Source organism: Enhydra lutris, unplaced genomic scaffold (genome assembly GCF_002288905.1).
Source record: "Enhydra lutris kenyoni isolate GAN:26980312 unplaced genomic scaffold, ASM228890v2 scaffoldscaffold10, whole genome shotgun sequence".
NCBI lineage: Eukaryota > Metazoa > Chordata > Mammalia > Carnivora > Mustelidae > Enhydra > Enhydra lutris.
The window spans coordinates 6414194-6427506 of NW_019154094.1; the positions used below are offsets into that span (position 1 = coordinate 6414194).

General features: G+C 52.4%; 1 protein-coding gene across 5 annotated transcripts in view; it reads left to right on the forward strand.

Annotated features, from left to right (window-relative positions):
* LOC111144178 (DExH-box helicase 30) overlaps window positions 1-13313 on the forward strand; it is a 28955-nt gene that overhangs the window by 7275 nt on the left and 8367 nt on the right. For 2 of the 5 annotated variants that reach the window (XM_022498361.1, XM_022498366.1), the window contains 4 exons: window positions 1701-1796; window positions 2923-2951; window positions 8934-9064; window positions 9681-9791. In XM_022498361.1, coding sequence (XP_022354069.1) covers window positions 1701-1796; window positions 2923-2951; window positions 8934-9064; window positions 9681-9791 — 367 coding nt within the window. Of the gene's footprint in view, window positions 1-1700; window positions 1797-2922; window positions 2952-6735; window positions 6949-8933; window positions 9065-9680; window positions 9792-13313 lie in introns of those variants that run through there. The other 3 variants (XM_022498364.1, XM_022498363.1, XM_022498362.1) reach the window with 2 other exon arrangements.

Sequence of the window (13313 nt, forward strand, 5' to 3'; positions counted from 1 at the left end):
CTGTGGGGTACAGCGTAACCCGGTGGCCCAAGTGCGCGAACAGCGGGTCTGTGGACAGCCGTGGCCCGCGGCGCAGTGCAGTGCCAACAGCGTACAGGGCTGGCAGTGCCGAGGCCACGTGGGGGACAGCGGGGCTCTGAGCCCATGGGGCTGCCAGTAGGGCGCTTGCAGCTGGCAGTGTGGGGGAGGAGGACCTCGCTGCAGGTACATGCCTTCCCCCCAGTGCTTTAGTATGGAAGGTCTCAAAACTACTGAAATGTTGAAAAAACTGTAGAGTGAATCCACATGTATCTATCACCTCGGTTCCCTACAGGCACTCAGGTTCAAGTTTTTAAAAAAATATAGTTGAGGGGTGCTTGGGTGGCTCAGTGGGTTAAGCATCCGACTCTTGGTTTCAGCTCAGGTCATGATCTCAGGGTCGTGGGATCGAGCCCCATGTTGGGCTCCGTGCCGGACATGGAACCTGCTTAAGATTCTCTCTCTCCCCCTCTCCCTTTGCCCCTCCCACCCCTGTTGCATGTGTGTGCTTGCTCTAAAAAAAAATGTATATGTATATATATATATACACCCATGTATGTATACAGATAGATATATACATATGTATCTTTGATAGGGTCTTTTGTTTTCTTGTTGAAAATTACAATTCTACCTTTGCTATTTCAGTTCCCTTGCCTTAGGAAAATCTCATTTGAACTGAGGGTTCACATGTTTTACTGATATTTCCTCATGTACCGATTGTGTATGAGCCGATTTGCATTATGGAAATGGACATGATGGCAGCCGAGCAGACTGTTGGGTGTAGTGTGTGGGTGGCTGTCTTGCCCTGCTCCTCTCCTGCCCCGTTAATCATATTGAAACCAGCGAGGCAAAGAGCAGAGGGCTTGTGTACCTTTTCCCCCAGACCCAGTGATTCGATGATATCGTCACCACGTAGGTGGAGGTCAACATGTGAAACCTGACTTCCCTGTACGTTCCCACCTTCCCATGCAACAGCGACGTTCATGCATATCAATGTTTTGGAACGTCTTAAAAACATACTTTATACGTCACTGAAAAGTAGTATTTAGTCTCCAAATGAATGGAAGTATTTGGAATAGCAAACCATTGACTTTTTTTTTTTTTTTTTTTCAAACCATTGACTTTTATAAAGAGAGAGAAGGCTGGTAAGTGTGGGTCTGGTCTTGGCTTAGGGAGGACCCCAGCAGCCAGTTGGTCCTTTTCTTGCCCATTTCTTAGAGGGAAAGAATAGTCTGAGACGTGGCCATCTGGGAACAAACAGCAGACACAGGGCTAACTAAGATGCGCAGGAGACAGATAAAGGGGATTTACACAGTACCGTGGTTTTTCAGTTTTCAGTTATTTTCTTGTTTCATCCTCACCACTCAGGACTCTAGAGAAGGAAGTGGGATGGGTGTTTGACTCACACAAGGTGCCTCAGGGAAGAGAGTTTGAGGGCTGTTTTGAGAGTCAGGAAGGGATCTCTACAAATTTATCGTGTATCCCGTCTATAGTAGACTGTTGCCTTCTTTCTGTGTGGGATTGGTGGCACTGTTTGTCAGAGCCCGTGACTGGCCGCATGCCCCGTCCCACCGCCCTGCCACCCAGAGCTCCCCTCAGATGCTCTGGGATGAGTCTGTCCCAGGGTCTGTAACTGTGAGGGGTAAGAACACATCACCCTGATGCCCTCTCTCTTTCCCCAGATCGGGCCCAGCACAGGCAGCGTCAGTGCAAACTTCCCCCACCCCGCCTTCCACCCATGTGTGTCAACCCTGCCCCTGGAGGGACCATCTCTCGAGGTAAGGGAGGAGCCTTGCCTCCAGCATCAGCTTGGTGCAGGGTCTGTGGGGGAGGCGGGCGGCATGGGAGCCCGGGTGCCAGGGTCACGATCCTCTGGAAAGCAAGTGAGGAGGAGTGGGGCTGGCTAGTGAAGCTGTTGGAACCCTCAAGGAGAAATCATCTGGCAAGGTCTGGGTTTTTTTATGATCCTTGGTCCTTGGCTCAGACCCCGTGGTCTCCTCGGGCTTCCTCGTGTGACCAGGCATACAGCCTAGGCTCAGTCTGGGTGTTCAGCATCAGTGTGGAGAATCTGCAGGGCTTGGATCTTCTAGGCGGTCCCTGGCTTAGGTGGTTCAGGAAGCACAGGGCACCTGTAGCAGGGCCAGAACAGAGCGCCCTTGCCAGGCCCTGGGTGCTCCATCTTGGAGGCCCTGGGATACCTGGCAGATCCCCTCCCTACCTTCCCCCAGCTCCTCAAAGCACTTTACTGACACTAAAATCTGTCTCTCAGTCCATTTGGCAGGGTAGGCTCACCTTTCGACTGGGGAGGATGTCCGAGCCCCCGGACAGGTGATAGCTCCCCTCAGGTCCCACTGGTACCCTGGGGGGTGGGGCTTGTAAGGGGACCCGAGGAAGCATCCCCGCCTGTGAGTATCTCCGCCCCTCCCTCAGACTTCGATCTTTTCCGGGTCTGCTAAGACCAGTGCTCCTGGTGGCTTCTTGTTCATCCTCTGACAGCTGCCCCCTCTGCCCCATTGGCTGTCCGTTCACGCCCGATGCCAGCTGCCTAGCAGAAGAACACTATTTTAGGTCATGGAGTCTTTGCCTCCTGCGGAGACAGCATGTCCACTTTAGGTTCTGTCTGTAAAGTGCTTTGAAGGTCAAGAGCTCAGGAAGGGTCGGGCAGCACAGAGCAGCTCAGTTTCTGCCGCCCACACTGCTGCCCTGTTCCCACTCAGTTTCCACCCGCGACGCCTTCCCGCGCCAGCGGCCCCGACTCCAGACAGCAGCATAGAAAGAAATACTTGCAGCCCCTCTGACCATTTGACTTAGGTGTTAAAGAAATGCCACCCCCCTACCGTTGCCAAAACAAGAGTTGATTGCCCTTTTTTTTTTCTTTCTTAAAATGCCCTGTAACTCGAAAAGGCTGAACGTTAACATTTCCAACATGGCAGGTGAGTGGCTCTGAGAGTGTCAGATGTGCTTTGGCTAAGCTTAAAGATGTTAGGTGGGATGAACCAGGCAGCACGGCTAGGCAGTGCCTCCTTGAGCACATGCAGGGGAGAAGGCTGCTGCACTTGGGGGACAGCGGCTCCTGGTGGGGGACAGTCCCTGCGCTGTCTTCCCTGGAGGAGCACAGACCCCCTGAGCCTGATTGTCTCCTCACAGCTGCGCCTCCAGAAGGCACCCATGGGTGTATGCATCTTTGCCTCCTCTCTCTCTCTCTCTCTCTTTCTCTCTCAACCTAAAAAGGGTCTTGCCTCCACTTCTTCATCCCAAAAACAACAGACTTTTTATTCCACACATGACTGTCGGGCCTTTCTGCCACGCTTTCTGACTCCCTAGTGACTTCACTGCCTTTAGAAGGAAGTTTGTGTGGCAGAAACAGTGTCTCTGGTGTTCAGATAGGAAAACAGTGCTCACAAAATGGGGGCCACTCAAATAGGTTACAGTGCCCATCAGACTCAGATTGGAATTGGAAAAAACGCTCACCTCCTTTGCCAGTCTCCTCCCACTCTACCACCAAGCTCTTTACCTAGGTAAAGGGTGAGGAAGTTCAGAGCCTCTTCTGTCGATCTTTCCCACCTGCCCTGATCTGAGACACAGAGCACCAGAAGGCAGCGTGGGATAACAGAACTTCTGGCAGGATCCTTTGTAGGACTAGTCCTTCCTGTCCATTCCCTCATACACGGGTCCCCTCTTCTCGGTACGGTGGTTTACCTCAAGGGATCCTGTGGCTTTACATATATGGATGGAAGAGCCCTGAGGATGGGTAGGGCAGTCAGGGTGGCCGTCCGGCTCCTGGGGCTCCCTTTGCCTTTCTTGTCGCCAACCAAGGGGACCAGGTTTAGTCATTCTAACCACCCACAAAATCTAACTGTGGTCGAAGGCACTGACAGAATGGTTGACTGAGATGCTCCCTCTCACTTGCCCCCCGGAAGTTTTCCCGTCTCTGCCCCACGTCTGGACTATCTTGGGCTTCCTCTTGTTGCTTTTTCCTGGGGCCACTAAAGTTTAGGGTCCTAAAACAGCCTCCTGTGTATTCAGTGGATCCCTCACATTTTAATTCCACACTCCAAGGTGTTGTTGTTCAGCGCATTTAATACCAGATGTCGCGCTTGATTCAGAAATGAACAGAGAGATCGCTGAGCCAGTAAAACATTTCTTTTCTTTTCTTTTTTTTTTCCCAAAAGTTTCTTCCTTTTTATAGGCAAAGAAGTCAACTTTCTCTCCCCAAAGAATGGATAGTGGAGGAGAATTCTTTAATGTTGGTGGAAAGGAAGAGGGCATCTCTGAGCCCTTCTAACTTTCTTCAACATTCTCTAAGGCAGGAGTTGGCAAACTTTCTTTAAGGGTCACAGAATACATATTCTAGGCTTTCTGGGCCATATGGTTTCTTTTGCAGCTGCTTTGCTCTGCCAGTGTGGTGTGAAAGCAGTAATAGATAATACACCAACAGTGAGAATGGCTATGTTCCAATAAAACTTTATTTATAAAAACAGGCAGTAGGTGGATTTGGTCTGCAGGTTGGAGTTTGGCAACCCCTGCTCTGGACCAATGGGCGGAAGATCACAAAACCAGAAGGTTTTTAAGACCCGGTGTAAGACTTTCCCTCATGTCATAAGAGGCAGTGAGGTTTCTGGAAGTGAAATATTTGCTCAAGGTGATACCAGCTGTTAGAGCCCAGATGCAATAAATGAAATAGGAAAGGGGGTCAAGGAGCTCCCTGAGAACCAGCTAGTTGGGTGGCATCACATGAAGCTTTTTTTTTAAACATAGCGTTTCAAACTTCTGTTCGAAATAACGTTTTCTAAAATAGAGACAATAGTATGGTGAACCCCAAGTACTTAACCCCCTGTTTGACCAGTGAACAACTCATGGCCAGTCTTGATTTGTATGCGTCCCTCTATTTTCGCCCCTTTGGGAGCAGATCCAAGAAATCAGAGCATTCCGACCTTAGCCTAAGTGGCTGTCAGAACAGAGTGCTGTCCTGAGGGCTTGCTGCACACCGTGCTGGGCCCAGGCCCTGCTTTCTGGGGGGCGGGAAGGTGTCGTCCTGTCTAGGCTTTTGTGTCAGCTTTCAGACACCGTTTTCAAAATTTGGCCTCAGCCCCTAATGCCATTATCAGGCTTGGTAAGTTTCTAAATTCTTTTGAGGGAATTTGGGCTGCTAACAGTCCTTGAAAACTGCCCTGAAGTTGGGTGGATGCCTTGGCTTTTGGCTAATTAGAGTGACACTTGGCCAAAGTCAATGCCATTGTGGGATCATATTCTTCCCCAAGGGTCTCGCCATCCCAATGTGGATGATCTGGAGAGGGGCGTTTGATACAGATGGTTCTGTCCCCTTGTGAGGTCAGATCACTGCTGCCAAGGTCACCTTCCCTTTTGCTCCTTTTGTGCTAAAAGCCCACTGAGGAGGGAATAGAGGAGTGGGAGTTGAAGCTGCCCCATCCTGCCCCAGGTCTGTTGTTCCGGACCTCAGTGGAGAATTCTAGAGAATTCTCTAGAATGCACTGTACAGCACTCTGCTGCCTTCCAGACATTCCCATTTTATCCTGACCACAGCCATACCAAATGAGTAGATCAAATATGTCATTTTCCCCACTGATGAAATTGCCCAAGGTTCACAGCTGGCAAGTGACAGAGCTTGGACTAAGCCCAAGTATTAGGACTCATAGCCTATGTTCTTGCCATAAGCCAGCAGTTCTCAGAGCGAGGTCCCAGACCAGCAGTCTCATCATCTGGAAACTTGTTAAAAATGCAGATTCCTGGGCTCCACTCCAGACCTAATGAATAAGAAACTTTGGGGGTGACTCCGAGCATTTGACCAAGCTCTCCAGGAGTCTTCAGAGTCCGATCTAGAATTATAAAACAAACACACAAACAAAACCCTCCCTCCCAGCATATCCCCAGCTGCACTGCCAACCTCTAACCAAGCCCTTTGTCACTGCCCCAACGTGCAGACGCAGTGTGATTCCCAGCTGAGCCACGTTCCTGTTCCTCAGTGCCATATACCAGGCAGAAGGGGAACGAGCCTGGCTAGAACCCAGACATAGTAGCTTGGAAATAGCATCCCATTTGGCTTTCAAGCGAGTAAGGAACAGTAGCTTCAGACTCACACTGCTGGACCAGCTCAGTTCTTGGGCACGTTATCCAAGTCTGGTATTTTTCACCTTTGACTCCAGCCCCGGAATTAAAAATGGTTTGCTTATGTTCAGGAGGTCTTACCTGTCCCAAATCTGGATTCTTCTTCAGGTTTATTTTGTAAGCCTTTAAATGAGATGGGGGTGCCCTGGATTAGTGGTTATCCTCCCTCTTTGGTCTGGAGTGCAAGCCAGTTTGCCAGGGCATGTGAGAGGTATTTATGAGCAATGGGTGGCAACTAGAGGGAACCTGGAGTTCATCTCCATGGACGTTAAGTTGATGGAGCTAAGGCCAGAACTTTTCCCAAAAAGTCCCCTTCCGTCTTCCTGCCCCCGATTCAGACGACGAGTCTGTGGGTTTGGCTTTGACGGGGCAGTGAATTCAGCTGGGGGCCAGCCATCCCAGGCTGCCCACCAGGTGACAAGCCCGGGAGATGGGAGGCCCCGGCTGAGAGAGAAGGGAACTGGGTGCCGGGACCACGTCGGCTGGCTCCGGTCCCTGGTCCTCCCTGCCGCCAGGCGGCGCGCGGGTTGCTGCTCCCGCCCTCTCGCCCTCCCGCCGCGTCCCTGCCCGGCTCCGGGCCCGCGGAGGCTGGCGGGAGCGCGATGGCGGCCGCCAGGAGGCTCATGGCGCTGGCTGCCGGCGTCTCCCCACGCCTGCGACTCCCGGGCCACCGCGCCACCGGGCGACAGGGACGCTCGCGCGGCCTCTCGTCAGGCTGCGCCCACCCCGATCACACGAAGGAGGCCGCCGAGGCAGGGGTGGCCCCTAGCGGCCCCGGGGAAGGCGACGGAAGCATGGTGAACGGTGAGGGCCGGGCCGCGACGCCCTTGGCTGCCGGGGCTGGCAGAGCTGGGAGCACGGGCCGGGGTCGGGCCTGGCGGGCCGGGGCCCCTCTCCGCTAGTGGCCGAGACCGCCGGCCGCCGGCGGGCCGCAGCGCTGCTGTTGTAAAGCTCAGTGTGGTCCAGGCCCAAATGGACCCCGGGCGCGGAGGTTCGGGGACAGGAGCACCTGCACCAGGCAAGAATAGGTGAGAGGCGCGGGACCTCGAGAGCGTGGGGGAAAACAGGAAAACATCTACCTACCGCTCGAATGGGTGGTCAGGGGTTGGAGCATCAAGGGTAAGCGCATCCTCAGCAGTGTGGTAAAGAGCCTAAAATACACTTGGTACTTCAGGAGGTAGAGACAGAATGATTCCCAGCGTTGTGTCTTCCTGAATAGCGCAGGGAATTAGACTGGTCAGAGCATCCCTATCAGCGGTGGGTAGAGAGCCAACCTCCTCCTGCCCTGTAGAGCTGGAGAGGGGACCAGTGCACATCTGTTGTTGTGCCTGGGGGTCTAGTGGGCTCCTTAACTTTGGGTCCCTCTGTGGGAAGCCCTCTGAGTCTACTTAAATACCATTCTTAACTGCTTGAATCTCAGTTGCTTTATAAATTCTTTTTTTTTATTATTTAAGATTCTGTTTATTTATTTGACAAAGAGAGATCACAGATATGCAGAGAGGCAGGCAGAGAGAGAGGGGGAACCAGGCTTTCCGCTGAGCAGAGAGCCCGATGTGGGGCTCAATCCTGGACCCTGAGCCTGAGCCGAAGGCAGAGGCTTAACGCACTGAGCCACCCAGGCGCCCCGCTTTACAAATTCTTTAGAGGGAAACAGAGTCAGGCAGAATCCTCCTTCTTGGCCAGTTGACACAGTCATCTGCTTCAGGGGAACAGTCTCAACCCAGGATTAGGGTTACATCAGAACTTCTGGGGGGAGCTTCGTCAAAATACAGAGGCTTCCCCAACATCACCACCATTCTCAAGTGTCTGATGAGGGTCAGGGTCCCATTGTGGTGAAAAATCTCCCTGGTTGATGTGTGACTGATGCGGGCAGGGGCATATGTACAAAGTTTCTCTTTTTGGAGCTGGTTTAAAGCCGAATATAACAGCAGAGACTGCAGGTGGTGAATGAAAAGGTTTCCCCATCTCCTCTGCCAGTCTCTGACCCTGCATCTCTTGAAGGGTCGCTTTGGTGCTTTGGGGCCCTTACTTCTGTTTTTAGCTGCTCCCACCAGGCTTCTTCACGGCCTGGCTGAGCCTTGTGTCTGGCACAAGCCCCCTCTGGTTGGACATCTCTGGGATTGATCCAAAGTACAAGTGAAAAAAAGTGAGGTACTTCTCAGCGTGTCTGATGCATCCTGTCTCCACTTGACTCCAGCAAACTTGGGGGAGAAATAGCTTATGCATGTCTCAACTGTGGAGATCCCTGATCAATGTCCCTTCATATAATCTGGCTCTAAGTGGTCCTTTGCAGGATGCTGAAGGGCAAAAAGAGAGCTAGGGCCTGGTATTCAGACTTCGGGTCTAACCCTCCCTTTTGTGTATTGTTTGTTTTAGGAGGGGCCTTGCATTGTCTTGATCTCCAGTTTGTGTGTGTGGTGGAGTTTTGTTTTGTTTTTTTGTTCAGTACCTTCTTTCAGACAAGGGGGGTTGCCGCCTAGGGTTCTGTAGCTGATGTATTAAGTCAGGATCTTACGGGGAAGAGGATGGAGGCTGGTTCTCCTCTGTGGTGTGTGGGTCCCTGGTCCTTCTCCTTCAGGAAGTGGTTGTGCAAGTGGGTCTGGTTGTGCACGTTTACTGACCCTTGTAAACCTGAAGCCATTCTCCCTCCTTTACCGAGATGCTCCTGGGTGGTTTGGGGTCACAAGCCAGTGTCCTCAGTGTCCAGCCCAGGGTTGTCCTGATGCACGCCCCGTGGAGTTTTTAAAAGAAAAAGAGCAACTATAATGCTTCTGTTCTTATTTTCTTAGCTTCTAGGGACCTATTAAAAGAGTTCCCACAGCCCAAAAACCTTCTCAACAGTGTAATTGGAAGAGCCCTCGGCATCTCACATGCAAAGGACAAACTGGTCTACGTGCACACGAATGGACCGAAGAAAAAGGTAAGTCACTGGTGGCTGGGGGAGGCGCTGGTGTGGCGCAGGAAAGAGGTTGGCTGCCCTTTCCTCCCCGGGCTTCTTGGTCAGGCAGGCCGTAGAGTGGGTTTTGTGAATTAAAAATGGTCAGCAGAGACTCTCAAAGCAGAGCGAGGTCTGAAAAAGAGCCTTGTTTGGAGAAAGGGAACATGGGAGATGAGGTGAGGAGTTCCTCTCTTGGGTATGCCAGGCCTCTGCACTGACCCCTGGTTCTGGTCCCTGTTGAAGAACTGGGACTGCAGAGGGTCAGAGTTGATAAAAATTCCTGTTCCTAGAGTCTCATAGGTCCTGGGACCCACAGAAGCATGCAGGCAAACCATTCTGAATGAAGATTTTTAACAATAAAGATGGGTCCCACCTTGCTCTCTGGCTAGAACATGGCACTTTGAAGAAGCAAAACAACTTGAGGTGGGATGAACGGCTTGAGGATGGGAAGGTTGAGCCTCACGGGGGTTAGCCGTGGGCGTGGGGTACAGCCTACACTCGGCTCAGCTGCCATCAGGCCCCCAGCAACTCCGTGTGATCTGTGGCAGCTCTGTGGTCTCCAGGGGCCAGGGGCCTGATTCTCTCTTCTCTTCCCCAGAAAGTCACCCTCCACATAAAGTGGCCCAAGAGCGTGGAGGTAGAAGGCTATGGCAGCAAGAAGATCGACGCCGAGCGGCAGGCTGCAGCGGCGGCCTGCCAGCTGTTCAAGGTGACCCTTCCTGGCGAGAGCCAGGCCGACCTCCGTCCTGGGAAGGCCCTTGCCCCGGGCTCTGATGGGCTTTCTGGTACCAAGTGCCTCTTGGTGGAGGCTCACGGGTGTTCACTCACTCACCTGTTCTCTCCACCTCGTTCTTTTCTTGCTGTGCAGCCAACAAGGGAATACTTGGGTGTTCTGGTTTGGTTTGGTTTTTGCCACTGTAGTTACCTACTTTCTGTGGTTTCAGAAAACACAGAGGAGAGCTCTTGGTAAATGCTCCTGTCGTACAGCACGTGGATGTACTTCCATTTTGGTTTCTGTTTTTTTTTTTCCCATGATTTCGCGTGGGTGTTCCTGCACCCACACGGTTTTCTGCTCCTTGGAACAGAAGCGCGGTTGTTGCTTCTCTTACTTGCCAGTGGTTGGGCATGGGCTGCTTCCAGGTTCTTGGTTACCCAGTATTTAACTAGCCCTGCAGCGCGGCTCACCAGCCTTCCTGTCTGTCCCTAACGGGCTCCCTTTGTGGCTGCGCCAACCTTGATCTTGCTCAGGCTCCTCGGTCTTTGTTTCTGCCCCAGTGGGGACAGAGCTGTAGGGCGGGTGTTCCTTCAGATTCTCTCCCACCGATCCACAGGCCTTCACTGTCCCCGCCTGTTCCCTGCATCTGAGGAGGAAGGGCCGTCTTCCTCGCCGGGGCCCCACACCTCCCCCTCTTGTCTTTGTCCCCTTTCTCCGTCCTCTCCCACCCTTTGCTTTTTGGATCCTTCCTCTTCTGACTCTTTTCCGTGGACTTCTCATACACTTACTTCAGTGTCCTGACTCCCTCCCCTTGGCCCTGGTGCCACAGTTGCCAGAGAGCAGGCAGCGCCCCGTGCTTGTGGTGTGCATTCTCTCCACTGTGGGTTTGTGTCCCTCGTCCTGCTCACTAGTTGCCTTCTCCCCGCAGTGGCTGACAGATAGCAGTGGTCACCAGGTGACGGTTGAATGACTGGAACAATGCTTTTTCCGGCCAGCCTCTCGGTCCTCGCCTTGCTTGAGTGTTTTGGGCCTGGATGCCTTCTCCCTCCCCTGTCTGGGTCACTACAGGCTCTTCTCCTCCCACCTTCTGTTGACATCTGTTTTCTCTCTACCCCTTCCCCCCCTTGGGGAAATCTTATCTCTTAGTGGTATAGCCACCATCTGCTGAATTTCTCAGAAATCTCCCATCTTTGAGAACAGCTCTACCTTGGGGAGTCTCAGCAAGGGGTCGGGGGACGGATCCGGACACGGATTTGGCAGTGTCCGGAGACATTCTGGGGCCACAGCTGGAGGAGTGCTCCTAGAGAGAGGCCAGGATGCTTCTGACGGCCCCATGGTACACAGGGCGATATCCCACAGCAAAGAATTAGCTGGTCCCAAGCCAGGAGTGCTACGAGTGGAGAGGTTCTCCTCTGACGTTTAAAAGGTGGCTTCGGTGCAGCGAGTCGTGGTCACGTCCCTCCCCCGCCCTCTCTCTGTCCCTCTCTCTGCTGTGCTCATAGCCTCTCTTTTTGTTGATTCGTTTGTTGAATTGTGGTAAGTTACACAAAATGTAAAATTTACCATCTTAACCATTTTCCAGCAAACAGTTGAGCAGTGGTAAGCATTGTGCACCCAGTCTCCGGAACTTTCTCACCTGGCAAAACTGAACTCCCAGAGCCATTAAACAGCAAATCCCCTTCCCCTTCCCGTCAGCCCCTGGCAGCCACCGACCTGCTGCCTGATTCTATGAATTCGACTCCTCTGGGACTTCATAGCCTCATATAAGTGGAATCCTACAGTATTTGTCTGTCTCTGGCTTATTGGACTTGCGTGGTGTCCTCAAGGTCCGTTCATGGAGCTTGTGTCAGAACTGAGGCACACTCCCTGGTCTGGCCGTGCTGCATCGGGTTTGTGCACTCACGCGCTGATGGCCACTTCGGTTGTTTCCAGCTCTCGGCTCTTGTGGATGATGCTGCTGCGAGCCCGAGTGTACAGTGAGTCTCCTCAGGACACTGCTTTCAATGCCCAGAAATGCAATTGTTGGATCATATGCTAGTTCTGTTCTTAATTCTTGTAAGGAATTGCCGTGCTTATCCCACGGTGGCTGTAGCGCTTCACGTTCCCACCCACAGGGCACAGGCTCACTCCGTCTGTACCGGCGCTTCGGGATGTGGGTTTTGGCAGCCGTCCTCGGGCGCGTCAGGTGGGATCTCTTAATTTTGACCGGCATTTCCCTAATCCGTACTGACGGGCATCTTTTCTTTTCTCATTTTTAAGATAAATTCTTAAGTTTTGTGTTAACTGCACAGAGCTTTCTCTGTAGGTAAGAGATCACATCCTAATGGGTAGATCTTGTACAGATCAGCTGGAAAGGACAGAAGGAGCTGAAGAGAGTGTTTGCTTTTCACATCCCCAGGCCTGGTCCTTGCCCGTCAGAAGGAGGTAGCTCTGTCGGTCTTCACAGCTCCCAGAAGCATCTTTGCTCACTGTCCTTCCGTTGCCTTCCCCTTGGGAAACACACAGCTTCAGAGCACAGGGAGCTGCGTTGGAGCCGAATGGAGTCTCCTTCTGAGACATGAGGGGGAGGGGCTGCTTTCATCAAGTCGTCTTGCCCTGATGGAGTTGAAAATGAGGCAGAAGTTCTAAAGGGCAGCGTTAAACCAAGCCGGCGATGGATTTGTGGAAAATGAAGTTCCACAGTCACATACAGTAATTGTTTTTTTTGGGGGGAAAAAGTTTCTCCCCCAAATGTACCTAACGCAGGTGGGAGGAGGTGTTGGGGATTTGCGCCCGAATGTGTCCTCTCGCGCCGTGCCGCGAGCAGCTACAGTTTTGGAGGCCGTGTCGGCGTCTTGTGTTTATTCCATTTGTGTCTCTTTGGAGAAACGTGTGACGTTCTTGGCCTGTTGTTTAAGCGGGTGGATGTTAAGTGGGAATCCTTTCTGTATTCTGGAGTTCACAGCTTTTCCGTTCCCCAGCGCCCGCGCGCGGTTCCGCAGCTCCTTCCTCCCCCTGCCCCTGCCAGAGCAGAGTGTGTACAGGCATTGCCCTCCTGCTCGGTGCCCCTTGCCGCGGCACAGAGGTCACTGGGAGCAAATGCCCGAGCAGCTTAGCCAGACTTGGATTGGAATCACGTTCCTTGCGTTCATCTGGCTTCTCCGTTTGTGGTTCCTGAGACCCTGGTCACCTGCATTTTTGTTCTGCCTCATGGGTTTGGAGTTCCCTGTGGGCAGGGACCGGGTCTCGTCTCTCCTGGTGATGCACAGGGGAGCCAGCACGTGGCTTTGTGGGTGCTGGAGACTCAGCACATTGTATTCGGTATTCTCTCTGGAAGAGAATGAAGCTATAATATGTTTTAAAATAAGACATTCTGTATGAAGGCTTTACAGGCATCCCAGGTTATTTTTAGAATACGCTCTCAGCATAGGGTTCTTTGGTCAGACCGGAGATAGATCTGTTTTGTAGGGTGGGCTCCATTTCTCCTAACTGCCGAAGCTTTCTAGATCACTTTGTGAATGTATCAGCTTTCCCATT